The 15,204-nt window shown below is 45.8% G+C and overlaps 1 protein-coding gene across 2 annotated transcripts in view; it reads right to left on the bottom strand.

Moving 5' to 3' along the window:
- LOC140483557 (transmembrane protein 43-like) overlaps positions 1 to 13,964 on the bottom strand; it is a 36,005-nt gene extending 22,041 nt beyond the window's left edge. Inside the window, exons 1-4 of one of the 2 annotated variants that reach the window (XM_072581767.1) lie at positions 13,843 to 13,964; positions 12,843 to 12,989; positions 5,594 to 5,728; positions 1,369 to 1,463 (exon numbers count right to left, since the gene is read on the bottom strand). In XM_072581767.1, coding sequence (XP_072437868.1) covers positions 1,369 to 1,463; positions 5,594 to 5,728; positions 12,843 to 12,989; positions 13,843 to 13,857 — 392 coding nt within the window. In that variant the 5' untranslated portion in view covers positions 13,858 to 13,964. Of the gene's footprint in view, positions 1 to 1,368; positions 1,464 to 5,593; positions 5,729 to 12,842; positions 13,040 to 13,842 lie in introns of both variants that reach the window. The other variant, XM_072581768.1, reaches the window with a different exon arrangement.
- Positions 13,965 to 15,204: the final 1,240 nt, after the last annotated feature.

Raw genomic sequence — 15,204 nt, 5'->3', positions numbered from 1 at the left:
TATTATTTCTTTGTGTGTTTCCACCTACAATGTGGTTACATTTGGGAGGAAATACAAACCACGACCACAAGTGGCTTCTTGCTGTTGATATTTCCAATCTCAAACAGAACTGTTGCTACATCCTGATGTTTAGAACTAAAAATCTAACCTTTCCTCATAGGGTAACCAATGTACTCCAGGTATCAAATGAGTAAACCTTCTCAGAATCAAAACAGAAGTTGTTGGAGGAATTCAGCAGATCTGGCAGCATCTGTGGAGCGACAAACAGAGTTAACATCTCGGTTCTATTGATCCTTCTTCAAAGCCTTCACTGAACTGCTTCCAATATACTTACATCCTTCCTTAATTAATAATCAATACTATATGCAGCTGGTATCCACAAGCTCCTACATACTGCAGCTGCAATGCATCAACGGCTTTGACAAATTTATTGTGCTTTGCTTTTCTTTAATTAAGTTAATACATCTAGTTTTGTGCGCAGTAATATTCGTACTGTACTAATAGACATGATAATTACCGAGATTGAAATTCTCTAGTTTAGAGAAGTTAAACAGAAGGTACTGACCTACCAATCAACTACCTCCCCATTAATTTTCCATGGGATGTTGCCAGGACTGGCAAGGCTGGTATTTATTGCTCATCTCTATCTGCCCTTAAATTGAGTGCCTTGCTAGACTGTTTCAGAGGTAAGTTGAGAGTCAACCAATTTAAGGCTCAGTGGTCAGCACTGCTGTCTCACAGCACCAGGGTTCAATTCCAGCCTCAGGTGACTGTCTGTGTAGAGTTTGCACATTCTCCCCGTGTCTGCGTAGGTTTCCTCCGGGTGCTCTGGCTTCCTCCCACAGTCCAAAGATGTGCAGGTTAGGGTGGATTGGCCACGATAGAAAATGCACAGTTATGGGGATAGGGTGGGGGGTCTGGGTGGGATATTCTTCGGAGGGTCAGTATGGACTCGATGGGCCAAATGGCCTCGTCCACACTGTAGGGATTCTATTAAAGAAAAATTGCGATGGATTTGGAGTCACAAATAGAGCCAGGTTGAGTAAGGATAATAGATCTCCTTCCCCAAGGGGCATCAGTGAAGCAAATAGGTTTTTACAACAATCACTGGTGGTCACCATCATGGAGATGAGCTTTCAATCGCAGGTTTTATCAAACAAATGTGTTTTGGGATTCGAACCTGTGTTCACCAGCGTCACAGCCTCTCAATGACTAACCAATCTGCTGCCATTTGCCATCATACTTCAAAAAAGGTTCATTGGCTGTAAAGAACAACGTGGGATTTTAGGAGATGGTAGGTGCTATAAAAATGCAGGTGGTTCAATAAAAGCTCCATGCATGAATACAGCCATCTCGACTGACACTGACCTGGAATCGCTGTACTCCACCCACTGGTACATTTCCACACGACGCTGTAGCTTCACCACATGGACAGAGATCCCATAGTTTGGGTCATAAAGTGGCTGTGGGAAAGGTAAACACAATAGTGCTGTGAACAAGGGGCACCTCAGGAAGTTTCCTCAGTGGATGGCGAGGACCAGTGAGCCCGATGAAACACAAGAAGACATGGTGCAAAACAGACAGCAACTACAACAAATTAACTTTACGGGCGGCTCAGTGGTTAGCACTGCTGCCTCACAGCGCCAGAGACCCAGGTTCAATTCCCACCTCAGGCGACTGACTGTGTGGAGTTTGCACATTCTCCCTGTGTTTGCGTGGGTTTCCTCCGGGTGCTCTGGTTTCCTCCCACAGTCCAAAGATGTGCAGGTCAGGTGAATTGACCATGCTAAATTGCCCATAGTGTTAGGTGCATTAGTCAGTGATAAATGTAGGGTAATATGATAGGGGAATGGGTCTAGGTGGCTTATTATTCAGAGTGTCAGTGTGGACTTGTTGGGCTAAATGGCCCGTTTGCACACTGTAGGGAATCTAATCTAATCAAGCACTGCTGCCTCACAGCACCAGGGACCGAGGTTCAATTCCAACCTCAGACAACTGTCTGTCATTCTCCCCCTGTCTGTGTGGGTTTCCTCTGGGTGCTCCAGTTTCTCCCATAGTCCAAAGATGTGGGTTAGGTAAACTGGCCATGCTAAATTGTCCATAGTGTTAGGTGCATTAGTCAGAGGTGTGTGTATATATAGGGCAGGGGAATGGGTCTGGGTGGGTTACTCTTCGGAGGGTCGGTGTGGACTTGTTGGGCCGAAGGGCCTGCTTCCATACTGTAGGGAATCTAATCTAATGTGTTCAGCTCGCACAAATGAAAACAGTAACAGCATCCCAACCTGCTTCACGGCAGCAACCACCCAAAGCAACATCAAGGCAGCTTGATGGGCAAAACAGTTAAAGAGAATCATGTGGTTATCAAGTGGGAAAATATGAAATTTTGGAAGGGAGAGCTAAAGAACAGAGCATTATTTAAATGGAGAAAAACTGCAGGAAGCTGCAACACAAAGGGACTTGGGGGGAAATTGTGCACAAAACACAGAAAGCTAGCACACAGGGACAGCAGGTAATCAGGAAGGGTCATGGGACGTTGGCCCTTATTTCAAGGGGTTGGAGTATAAGAGTAGGGAAGTGTTACTGCAACTGTACAAGGGGCTGGGGAGACCACACCCGGAGTGCTGTGAGCAGGTTTGATCTCTTATTTAAGAAAAGATATTTCATTACAGGCAGTTCAGAGAAGGTTCACTGGGCTGATCTCTGGGATGGAGGGATTGCTTTTTGAGCAAAGGTTAAACAGGTTGGGACTCTACTCCCTGGAGTTTACAAGAATGAGAGGTGATCTCACTGAAACATATCAGATCCTTTAGGGACTTGACAGGGTCAACACTGAGAGGATGGTTCCTTCATGGGAGGGTCTGGGACCAGAGGGCACGGTCCCAGAATAAAGTTTCAGACTGAGATGGGGAGACATTTCTTCTGAGGGTTGAGAGTCTTTGGAACTCCTTACCACAGAGAGCTGTGGGGCAGGGTCCGTGTGGATATTTAAGGCTGAGAGAGAGAGATTCTTGATCAGTCGGGGAAACAAGGATTACAGGGAAAGGGCGTGAAGGTGGATGTGAGGAATGTTGGATCAGCCAGGATTCTATTGAATGGTGGTTCAGGCTCAAGGGGCTGAATGGCCAACTCTCCTTTATGTACAGGACATACCTAGGCAATTCCCCACATTGGAAGGTAGATGCCAGTGTTGTAACTGCATTGGAACAGCTCAGCTAGATGAGTGACATAGTCTCCAGTACCATTGCTAGAACATTGTCAGGGGCCATAGCCTTTGTAGTATCCACTGCCACCAACCATTTCCTGCTATCACATGGAGTGAATGGAATTGGCTGAAGACTGGGATCTGTGACGCTGGGGACCACTGGAGGAAGTTGAGATGGACTATTTTTTAAGAATCCCTGCAGTGTGGACACAGGCCAGTCGGCCCAACAAGTCCACACAACTGTTTGAAGTGTAATCCATCCAGACCCATTCCCCTACCCTATTATTCTACATTTACCCCTGAGTAATGCACCTAACCAACACTATGGGCAATTTAGTATGACCAATTCACCTAACCTACACATCTTTAGATTGTGGGAGGAAACCCACGCAGACTCAGAGAGAATGTGCAAACTCCACACAGACAGTCTCCAGAGGCTGGATTCGAACCCAGGTTCCTGGTGCTGTGAGGCAGCAGCGCTAACCACTGAGCCACCATGCCACCCAACTGCTCACTGAAGATTGCTGTGAAAGCTTCAGCCTTATCTTCTGCCCCAATGTGTTGGGCTCTTCCATAATTGAGGATGGGGATATTTTTGTGAAGCCTGCTCCTCCAGTGAGTTATCTAGTTGTCCACCAACATTCACATCTGAATGTGGTAGAGCTGCAGAGCTTCAATCTGATCCACTGGTCTTGGGATCACTTAGTTCTTTCTGTCACTTGCTGCTTATGCTGTTTGGTGGTTTCACCAGGTTGACACCTCACCTTCAGGTATGCCTGGTGCTGCTCCTGGTACACCCTCCTGCACTCTTCACTGAACCAGGGTTGATGGTAATGGTTGAGTGGGGGATATACCGGACCATGAGGTGACAGATTGCGCTGGAGTACAGTTCTGCTGCTGTTGATGGCCCACAGTGCCTCATGGATGCCCCGTCCTGAGTTGTTGATGTGTTTGAAGTCTGTCCCATTTAGCACAGTGATAGTGCCACACAACACGATGGAGGGTATTCTCAATGTGAAGGTGGGACTTTGTCTCCACAAGGACAGTGCCGTGGTCACTCTCATTGTCATAGGGCTAGACTAGAGTGGTGTTGGAAAAGCACAGCAGGTGAGGCAGGAAAATCGACATTTCAGGCAAAAGCCCTTCATCAGGCTTTATTCCTGATGAAGGGCTTTTGCCCGTAACGTCAATTTTCCTGCTCCTCGAATGCTGCCTGACCTGCTGTGCTTTTCCAGCACTACTCTGATCTAGACTCTGGTCTCCAGCATCTGCAGTCCTTGTTTTTACCTACTCTCACTGTCATGGACAGATGGATCTGCAGCTGGCAGATTGGTAAGGATGGGCTCAGGTACGTTTCTCCCTCTTGTTGGTTCCCTCACCACCTGCCACAGACCCAGCCGAACAGCGATGTCCTTTAGGACCCGACCAGCTCAATCAGTATTACTACTGCCGAACCACTCTTGGTGATGGACATTGATATCCCCCACCCAGAGTACATTCTATGCCCTTGGCACCCTCAGTGCTTCCTCTGAGTGTTGTCCAACATGGAGGATACTGATTTATCATCCAAGGGAGGGCGGTACATGGCAATCAGCAGGAGGTTTCTGTGCCCAGGTTTAACCTGAAGCCATGAGAGTTCACAGGGTCCGAAGTCAATGTTGCGGACTCCCAGGGCCACTCCCTCTCAACTGTATCCCACTGTGCAGCCCCCTCTGCTGGGTCTGTCCTGCGGTGGGACAGGACATATCCAGGGATGGTGACGGTGGGGTCTGGAACATTGTCGGTAAGATATGATTCCATCAGTATGACTGTGTCAGGCTGTTGCTTGACTAGTCTGTGAGACATGGATATACTGGATTAGTGGTGTCTGTGAGACAGCTCTCCCAATGTTGGCACTCACTCCCAGATGTTAATGAGGACCACCTTGCAGGGTCGACAGGGCAGTTTCTGCTGTTGTTTTTTCTGGTGCCTAGGTCAATGCCAGATAACCCATCTGGTTTAATAGTTTTCCTTTCTAGTGGTTAATACAACTGGCCTGCTGGGCCATTTTAGGGGCAAGTTAAGAGTCAATCCCATTGCTGTGGGTCTAGAGTCACGTGTAGACCAGACTGGGTAAGGACAGCAGATTTCCTTCCCTAAAGGGCATTATTGAACCAGATAAGTTTTCACAACAATGCTTCCATGGTCATAAAAATATTTATAATTATATATTTTCAGTTTAATTGAATCACTTTCCACCATCTGTCAGGGTGGGATTTGAGCCCTGGTGCCCAGAACATTGTCTGGGGTTTACTCATGCAGTGATAATACCAGTAGGCCATCACTTCCATCTATTTGTCCCCATTACCTCATGAAACTATTTATTTACAAGACAGGATATTCCTCACTCACCTGCAGTGTCATCAGCGAGCCAGTCAGATGCACAAGTTTCCCATCATTTTGAGGTAAAGGAGTAAAGACATCACTCAAGGACACCACCAGGGAAAGACCCTCATTCAGGGAGTTCTGAGTTCTGACACATCTTCCCTGCACAAGGAGTGTTACAGCTGGTTAATATTGGGAGTGGTATGGAGTCAAAATAAGGATAAAGGAAAGCTCATTCACCACAGCAACTGAAGACAGTAAGACAATTTTTTATTCACATGATATGGCTGTCACTGACTGGATGGCAGTCCCAGCATGGCAGTGTCTCAGCCTGGCATGGCCTCAGCCTGTTCTCCTGGTCTTGAGATGATACCAGAGTGGTCTCCCAGCCTCACGAACCTTAAGGTTAAGCCCAGTTTGGTCTGGAGCCAAGGCCTGGTGCTAAGGCCCAGTGCGGATTTGAGCCGAGGCCTGGTGCGAACTGGAGCCGAGGACCGGTGTGATCTGGAGTCGAGGCCTGGTGCGGACTGGAGGCTAGGTGCCAGCCTGATCTGGGTTGGAAGACTCCTGTTCTGAACTTTCATTTCTGCAATGCTGGACCTTTTACTTCTCTATTGTCTAAGACATGGTAATTGAAGAATCTGTACCTAGATCCCTTTGCACCTAAGCTGGTGCTGTAAGTGGCGATATGTAAACTGTTCACTGTACTCATTTGAGTACGTGTGACAATAAAACTAATTCAATGCAATTCAGTATTTATTACCCATCCCTAGTTGCCCCTTTCAGAAGGTGGGGGTGAGCTGCCTTCTTGAACCGCTGCAGTCCATGTGGTGTAGGTAGACCCACAATGTCCTGAGGGAGTGAATTCCAAGATTCTGACCCAGCAATACTGAAGGAGGAGCAATATATTTCCAAGTCAGAATGGAGAGTGACTTGGAGGGAAACTTGCAGGGAGTGATGTTCCCTTGTACAGGGTTCACGGATTTACAAACATCTGACTTATGAAAGCTCATATTTACGAACACAATCATATAAAGGGAGGTAATTTTATAACCTCAAATTAGGAACATTTTCTATACTTAGGAACAGCTCCTTTACAGTATCCTGCATTGTGTTCCAACTGTGTACAAATAGACTTGGTGAATGGTCTCAGGAATGGAACTCATTCACAACCTGAGGAATGTCTGTATCTGCTCCCCTTTTCCTTCTCGATGGTAACACTCATGAGTTTGGGACATATTGTTTGAGGAGCGTTTTACATAAACCTGCTTTTATAGAACTATATTAGCATAATACAAAGGATGTAGGTTTGTTCGCTGAGCTGGAAGTTTCATTTCCAGATATTTTGTCACCCTACTAGGTAATATCTTCAGTGGGCCTCCAGGCAAAGCAGTGCTGATGATTCCTGCTTTCTATTTTTTTCCCTATTATATAATATAGAAAGCAGGAATCATCAGCAGTGCTTCGCCCAGAGGCTCACTGAAGATGTTACCTGGTGTGATGACGAAACGTCTGGAAATGAACCTTCCAGCTCAGCGAGCAAACCTACATCCAGAACCTCAACCTGAGCTATAAATCTTCTTAAAATCCACTAAGCACAATATAAAATGTTCCAAGATATTTCATAAGAACGCAAACCAGAGAATAATTGACACCTAGCGAAATAAAACAGTAACACTGATGACCAAAATCTCAAAGAGACACTTCTTAAGGGGCATCTTAAAAGGAGGATAGAGAGAGAAAGAAAGAAAGATAAAGATAGAGAGGGTGGTGAGTCCAAACAGCTGTAGGCATAGCTGCCAAAAGTGGAGGGATTAAAGTCAGCGATATTCAAGTGGTTAGAATTGGTGGAATGCAGAGATATTAGAGGATTTGGGGGTTGGAGAAGGTTACAGCAAGACAGAGAGGTGCAAGTCTATGTGGGGTTTGAATCAGAAGTTGATGACTCTTACAATGAAACTGTTACCAGACTGTGAGCAAATCTTCATTAGCAGACACGGAGCATGGGCAATGTTCCTGTTCACTGCACTGAGTGGAATGTTCTGGATTACCACACTGCCATGCCCCTGTGCAGTTTAGGTTAGAGGTAAAAGTAGTGAGTGGTAACTGGGACTTGGTGAGGTTTGGAAGAGCTCAGATAGTCAGAGGGTGAAAGATGGTGTCATATTGGGGAACACCAACATTTTTAAGCACAAGATCACTTTTTGAGTTTAAGTGCAAACCGGGATCTACCTGAAAGAAAATACAAAAGAAGGGGTTTTTTTGTGTAATATAAACTTGAAACCAAGTACATCTGATTATTCATTTTGTCCTCTACACAAAGTCTCAGTGTGACACTTGTGACGGTCCTCATTATGTTATCTACCCCAATTAGGTTGTAGTTTGAACCAGTTACTGAAAATGTGTTGCTGGAAAAGCGCAGCAGGTCAGGCAGCATCCAAGGAACAGGAGAATCGACGTTTCGGGCATCAGGATATGTGCAGGGTGTTATTAATCTGAGCTGGCACTGGACACATTAGTTTCTGAAGTTAGTCCTGAAGTTCCTGTCCACATTCTTTCAGTCCAGTTTAGTGTCTGAGGGAGATAGAACATAGAACATAGAACATAGAACAATACAGCACAGAACAGGCCCTTCGGCCCACGATGTTGTGCCGAACTTCTATCCTAGATTAAGCACCCATCCATGTACCTATCCAAATGCCGCTTAAAGGTCGCCAATGAATCTGACTCTACCACTCCCACGGGCAGCGCATTCCATGCCCCCACCACTCTCTGGGTGAAGAACCCACCCCTGACATCTCCCCTATACCTTCCACCCCTCACCTTAAATTTATGTCCCCTTGTAACACTCTGTTGTACCCGGGGAAAAAGTTTCTGACTGTCTACTCTATCTATTCCTCTGATCATCTTATAAACCTCTATCAAGTCACCCCTCATCCTTCGCCGTTCCAACGAGAAAAGGCCGAGAACTCTCAACCTATCCTCGTATGACCTACTCTCCATTCCAGGCAACATCCTGGTAAATCTTCTCTGCACCCTCTCCAAAGCTTCCACATCTTTCCTAAAGTGAGGCGACCAGAACTGCACACAGTACTCCAAATGTGGCCTAACCAAAGTCCTGTACAGCTGCAACATCACCTCACGACTCTTGAATTCAATCCCTCTGCTAATGAACGATAATACTCCATAGGCCTTCTTACAAACTCTATCCACCTGAGTGGCAACCTTCAAAGATCTATGTACATAGACCCCAAGATCCCTCTGTTCCTCCACCTGACCAAGAACCCTACCATTAACCCTGTATTCCGCATTCTTATTTGTTCTTCCAAAATGGACAACTTCACACTTGGCAGGGTTGAACTCCATCTGCCACTCCTCAGCCCAGCTCTGCATCATATCTAAGTCCCTCTGCAGCCGACAACAGCCCTCCTCACTGTCCACAACTCCACCTATCTTTGTATCATCTGCAAATTTACTGACCCACCCTTCGACTCCCTCATCTAAGTCATTAATAAAAATTACAAACAGCAGAGGACCCAGAACTGATCCCTGCGGAACTCCACTTGTAACTGGACTCCATGCTGAATATTTACCATCTACCACCACTCTCTGACTTCGACCGGTTAGCCAGTTTTCTATCCAATTGGCCAAATTTCCCTCTATCCCATGCCTCCTGACTTTCCGCATAAGCCTACCATGGGGAACCTTATCAAATGCCTTACTAAAATCCATGTACACTACATCCACTGCTCTACCCTCATCCACATGCTTGGTCACCTCCTCGAAGAATTCAATAAGACTTGTAAGGCAAGACCTACCCTTCACAAATCCGTGCTGGCTGTCCCTAATCAAGCAGTGCCGTTCCAGATACTCGTAAATCCTATCCCTCAGTACCCTTTCCATTACTTTGCCTACCACAGAAGTAAGACTAACTGGCCTGTAATTCCCGGGGTTATCCCTATTCCCTTTTTTGAACAGGGGCACAACATTCGCTACTCTCCAGTCCCCTGGTACCACCCCCGTTGCCAGTGAAGACGAGAAGATCATTGCCAACGGTACTGCAATTTCCTCTCTTGCTTCCCACATAATCCTAGGATATATCCCGTCAGGCCCGGGGGACTTGTCTATCCTCAAGTTGTTCAAAATGTCCAACACATCTTCCTTCCTAACAGATATCTCTTCTAGCTTATCAGTCCGTTTCACACTCTCCTCTTCAACAATACAGTCCCTCTCGTTCGTAAATACTGAAGAGAAGTACTTGTTCAAGACCTCTCCTATCTCTTCCGACTCAATACACAGTCTCCCACCACTGTCCTTGATCGGACCTACCCTCGTTCTCGTCATTCTCAGGTTTCTCACATACGCATAGAATGCCTTGGGGTTATCCTTGATCCTATCCGCCAGGGATTTTTCATGCCCTCTCTTAGCTCTCCTAATCCCTTTCTTCAGGTCCCTTCTGGCTATCCTGTATCCCTCCACTGCTCTGTCTGAACCTTGTTTCCTCAACCTTATGTAAGCCTCCTTCTTCCTCTTTACTAGACATTCAACCTCCCTCGTCAACCAAGGCTCCCTCACACGACCATTTCTTTCCTGCCTGATCGGTACATACATATCAAGGACACGTCGTATCTGCTCCTTGAAAAAGTCCCACATTTCCACCACATCCTTCCCTGACAGCCTATGCTCCCAACGTATGCTCCTCAAATCCTGTCTTACAGCATCGTAATTTCCCTTCCCCCAATTGTAAAAACTTCCTTGTTGTGTGCACCTATCCCTCTCCATAACCAAGGTGAAAGTGACAGAATTGTGGTCGCCATCACCAAAATGTTCACCCACTAACAAGCCCACCACTTGTCCCGGTTCGTTACCGAGTACCAAATCCAATATGGCCTCCCCTCTGGTTGGACAATCTACATACTGCGTTAGAAAAGCTTCCTGGACACACTGCACAAACACCGCCCCATCCAATCTACTTGATCTAAAGAGCTTCCAATCAATATTTGGGAAGTTGAAGTCGCCCATGACTACGACCCTGTGGCTTCTGCACCTTTCCAAAATCTGTTTCCCAATCTGTTTCTCCACATCTTTGCTGCTATTGGGGGGCCTATAATAAACACCCAACAAGGTGACTGCACCTTTCCTATTTCTGACTTCAGCCCATACTACCTCCAGAGGCAGATCTCCCTCAAACTTCCTTTCTGCAGCCGTTATACCATTTCTAATTAGCAATGCCACCCCCCCTCCTTTTTTACCACCCTCCCTAATCTTACTGAAACATCTGTAACCAGGAACCTCCAACAGCCATTCCTGTCCCTCATCTATCCATGTTTCCGTGATGGCTACAACATCGTAGTCCCAGGTACCGATCCATGCCTTAAGTTCACCCACCTTATTTCTGATACTCCTTGCATTGAAGTATACGCACTTGAGCCCATCTCTGTGTCCGTAAGTAGTCCCTGTCAGTGCTACCTTCTCCACAGCCTCCCTACAGTCTTGGACATCCTGACACACAGCTAGCTTACTTGCTGGACTACAAGTCCGGATCCCATCCCCCTGCCAAATTAGTTTAAACCCCCCCGAAGAGTGCTAGCAAACCTACCCCCCAGGATATTGGTGCCCATCTGGTTCAGGTGCAACCCGTCCTGTTTATACAGGTCCCACCTTCCCCAGAATGCAGTCCATAAAGGGAATAAAGTTTCCCTCTCCCTGGCACATTGACTGTGTGATCTGATGCCCCCTTTTGTAAATGCAAAGGAGCTAACCAGAGTCATTCTGCCCCCAGCACCAACTCCTTCTCTCCTTGTTTCTTTACTCCTGGGTTTTCAGGCTACAGCAATCTGCACAATGGAACTTCTGTGTGTAACCCACAACGCAAATACAAAGCCTGTTGTGGAAAATTGAATCCAACAATTCTCCAGCAATTTTGTTTTTTCTTTCGTTTCTAATCGGTGCAATTGTTGTTCAGTAACAGAGAGAATCAAAATTATGCTGGACTATTATTAAAATATTGGGGGGGGGGAATGGGGGTTAAATGAGGTGTCACTGATGGTGTGTAAATGACTTCAGACCCATTCCAACAGAAATATTGATTCTCCTGTTCCTTGGATGCTGCCTGACCTGCTGCGCTTTTCCAGCAACACATTTTCAGCTCTGATCTCCAGAATCTGCAGTCCTCACTTTCTTCCCGTTTGAACCAGTTAGTCATATACAGTCTATTAAATGGGTATCTGCGAGGCAGATGAGATACTTCGACTTGATTATCTGCATTTGGGAGAATGCTGTCTCACAAAGGGATGTGGATCCAAAGCTTTCATTGTAAAAACACAGGATGACAGCATTTTGTATTTTTCCATAAATCCATAGAATCCAAAAGTGTGGAAACAGGCCATTCAGTCCAACAAGTCCACACCAACCCTCCGAAAAGCATCCCGCCCAGACCCATACCCTATCCATGTAACCCTGCATTTCCCATGATTAAAGCACCTAAGCTATACATCCCTCAACACTATGGGTAATTTAGCATGGACATGTTTCTCTGCTCACAGGTCTCCAAATATCACTGCCCCTTGATCTGACTTCCAGCATAATATCATTTCGCACAGTAAATATTTGCATTTCAATACCACTGACTTGTAAATCAATCACCGAATGGAATCTGATAGTTAACCCACCAACGTCTACTTGAGGAACTAGACTGGAGAGAAACATAACTATTTGTTCCATCGCATCTAATTCCTGAAATTGCCTGTTAAACTCATCCTGTGTCGCTAAGTCTCTATCCTTTCTGAGCAGTTCACAGTTCAGCTTTGATGTTTTGTCTGTAAAGAACATGAAGCCAAATAGCCACAGCTCACTGCACATCTCACTCCTTCATTGCTGGAGCAGCACCCAATCAAGCAAGTGGAGAGTATCCATTACACTCCTGACTTGTACTTTGTAGATGGTGAACAGGCATTGCAGAATCAGGTGAGTTACACACTGCAGTATTCTAGTCTCTGACTTTCTGTTGCAGCCACTGTGTTTGACAAGTCCAGTTAAGTTTTAAATCAACGTTCCTCATTGCGCATTGTACAAAAATCCATCACCTCAGAATTTTCTGTTTGACCAGGTCCCTGCTGTGGTATTTGGACCCAAGATATAGAACATTGAACAGTAAAGCATAGTCCCTCTGACTCAGAAATGAATGACAGCTACCCACTGAGTGACAGATGCTGATACCACAAAGATAGCAGACGTTTGCCCAGAGATTAGCTTGCAACACAACCTCTGCACCTACCTCATTAGTGAAGAGGAGGTAGAAGGAGAAGATAAAGATGAGTACTCCCACCAGCATTCCCCCTGTCGTCTCTCCAAGACGTTCCAGGAATCCCTGCTTCCTCTGATTTGTGATTTTCACATGTTCATCCCTGCTGCTTCCTGGTTGCTGCAAAACCAGAAGGGATATGCTATCATGAATCCTTAAATAAGGACCACCTTAAAAACAAAATCAGGACAGATGAACTTTGTAAAGGTCTTCACAGAATGTAGGGCATCACTAGCCATCCTTAATTTCCCTTGAGAAGGTGGTAGTTAGCTGCCTTTATAAATTGCGGCAGTGTAGGTACACCCAAAAACAGAAGGCATTTTATACAATAGTGATACAACTTTTCTGGTTGGAATGAGGGCATTACTGACATTTGTTGCCCATCTATATTACTCTGATCCAGTATAATCAATCTAACTGACATAACAGAGGGTCTTGCTGGGCAGAAAAAAAGATAATCCTGTTGGAATGGGTCTGAAGTCATTTACACACCATCAGTGACACCTCATTTAACCCCCATTCCCCCCCCCCAATATTTTAATAATAGTCCAGCATAATTTTGATTCTCTCTGTTACTGAACAACAATTGCACCGATTAGAAACGAAAGAAAAAACAAAATTGCTGGAGAATTGTTGGATTCAATTTTCCACAACAGGCTTTGTATTTGCGTTGTGGGTTACACACAGAAGTTCCATTGTGCAGATTGCTGTAGCCTGAAAACCCAGGAGTAAAGAAACAAGGAGAGAAGGAGTTGGTGCTGGGGGCAGAATGACTCTGGTTAGCTCCTTTGCATTTACAAAAGGGGGCATCAGATCACACAGTCAATGTGCCAGGGAGAGGGAAACTTTATCTCCCTCAGACACTAAACTGGACTGAAAGAATGTGGACAGGAGCTTCAGGACTAACTTCAGAAACTAATGTGTCCAGTGCCAGCTCAGATTAATAACACCCTGCACATTTACATTAACTTACATTAGGCCTGACCATAGTTTCCCTGCCAATCTCACACTCAGAGGTTCACCACTCACTGCTCTATCCCCTCTTACACCTCCACTTCCGGCTTCAAGGGTGGGATACATCCTGCGCCTGCGCACTCCTGGGAGGTCCAGCGTGAAGGAAACATCCGCGAGGGGTGCTGGGAGATGTAGTCGTCTCCTTGGAATGCTGGGGAATGTAGTTCTACTCACGGGAGGATGCTGGGAGATGCCCCCCTCCCCGGGTCTGTCTGGGAAATGTAGGCCCATTCCCGGGTGATGCTGGGAGTTGTAGATTTCTTCAGCTTGAAACTAGACCCCAGGGGAAGCAAGATCCAATGTATAAATTATTTTATTCACCTGCATCCACTCAAATTGAACTTATTACACAATTTGATTAAACATAGGAATACAAAATCTTAAAATAATCTCAGGCAGGAGCAGGGGTAGGGCATTCAGTCCCTGAAACGTATACTGCCATGGCTCATGTGATTGTCCTTCAATCACTTAGCTCACTTTTATCATAGCAGGTAGTGAAGGCAGCTAATAGCATGCTGGCCTTCATAACAAGAGGGATGGAGTATAGAAGCAAAAAGGTTCTTTTGCAGCTGTACAGGACCCTGGTGAGACCACACCTGGAGTACTGTGTGCAGTTCTGGTCTCCAAATTTGAGGAAAGACATTCTGGCTATTGAGGCAGTGCAGCGTAGGTTCACGAGATCAATTCCTGGAATGGCAGGGTTACCTTACACTGAGAGACTGGAGCGACTGGGCTTGTATACCCTTGAGTTTAGAAGACTGAGAGGGGATCTGATTGAGACATATAAGATTATTAAAGGATTGGACACTCTGGAGGCAGGAAACATGTTTCCGCTGATGAGTGAGTCCCGAACCAGCTTAAAAATACAGGGTAGACCATTTACGACAGAGATGAGGAGAAACTTCTTCACCCAGAGAGTGGTGGCTGTGTGGAATGCTCTGCCCCACACGGCACTGGAGGCCCAGTCTCTAGATTCATTTAAGAAAGAGTTGGATAGAGCCCTCAAGGATAGTGGAATCAAGGGTTAAGGAGATAAGGCAGGAACAGGATACTAATTAAGGATAATCAGCCATGATCATATTGAATGGTGGTGCAGGCTCGAGGGGCAGAGTGGCCTACTCCTGCACCTATTGTCTATCACACGGATATTATATATTGTACAAGATTGAGCCTATAGATTCTATACATTCAAATTAAACAATGAATTGCAGATTCAGGAAATCTGTAACAAACTCAGAAATTGCTGGAGAAACTTAGTAGGACTGGCAGCATCTGTGAGAAAATGGTAGAATTAACGTTTAGAGTCCAGTGACTCTTCAGA

This window comes from Chiloscyllium punctatum, chromosome 12 (assembly GCF_047496795.1).
Source record: "Chiloscyllium punctatum isolate Juve2018m chromosome 12, sChiPun1.3, whole genome shotgun sequence".
Taxonomy (NCBI): Eukaryota; Metazoa; Chordata; class Chondrichthyes; order Orectolobiformes; family Hemiscylliidae; genus Chiloscyllium; species Chiloscyllium punctatum.
The sequence above is the reverse complement of the archived record's forward strand: the minus strand, read 5'-3'. Positions and strand labels throughout refer to the sequence as shown.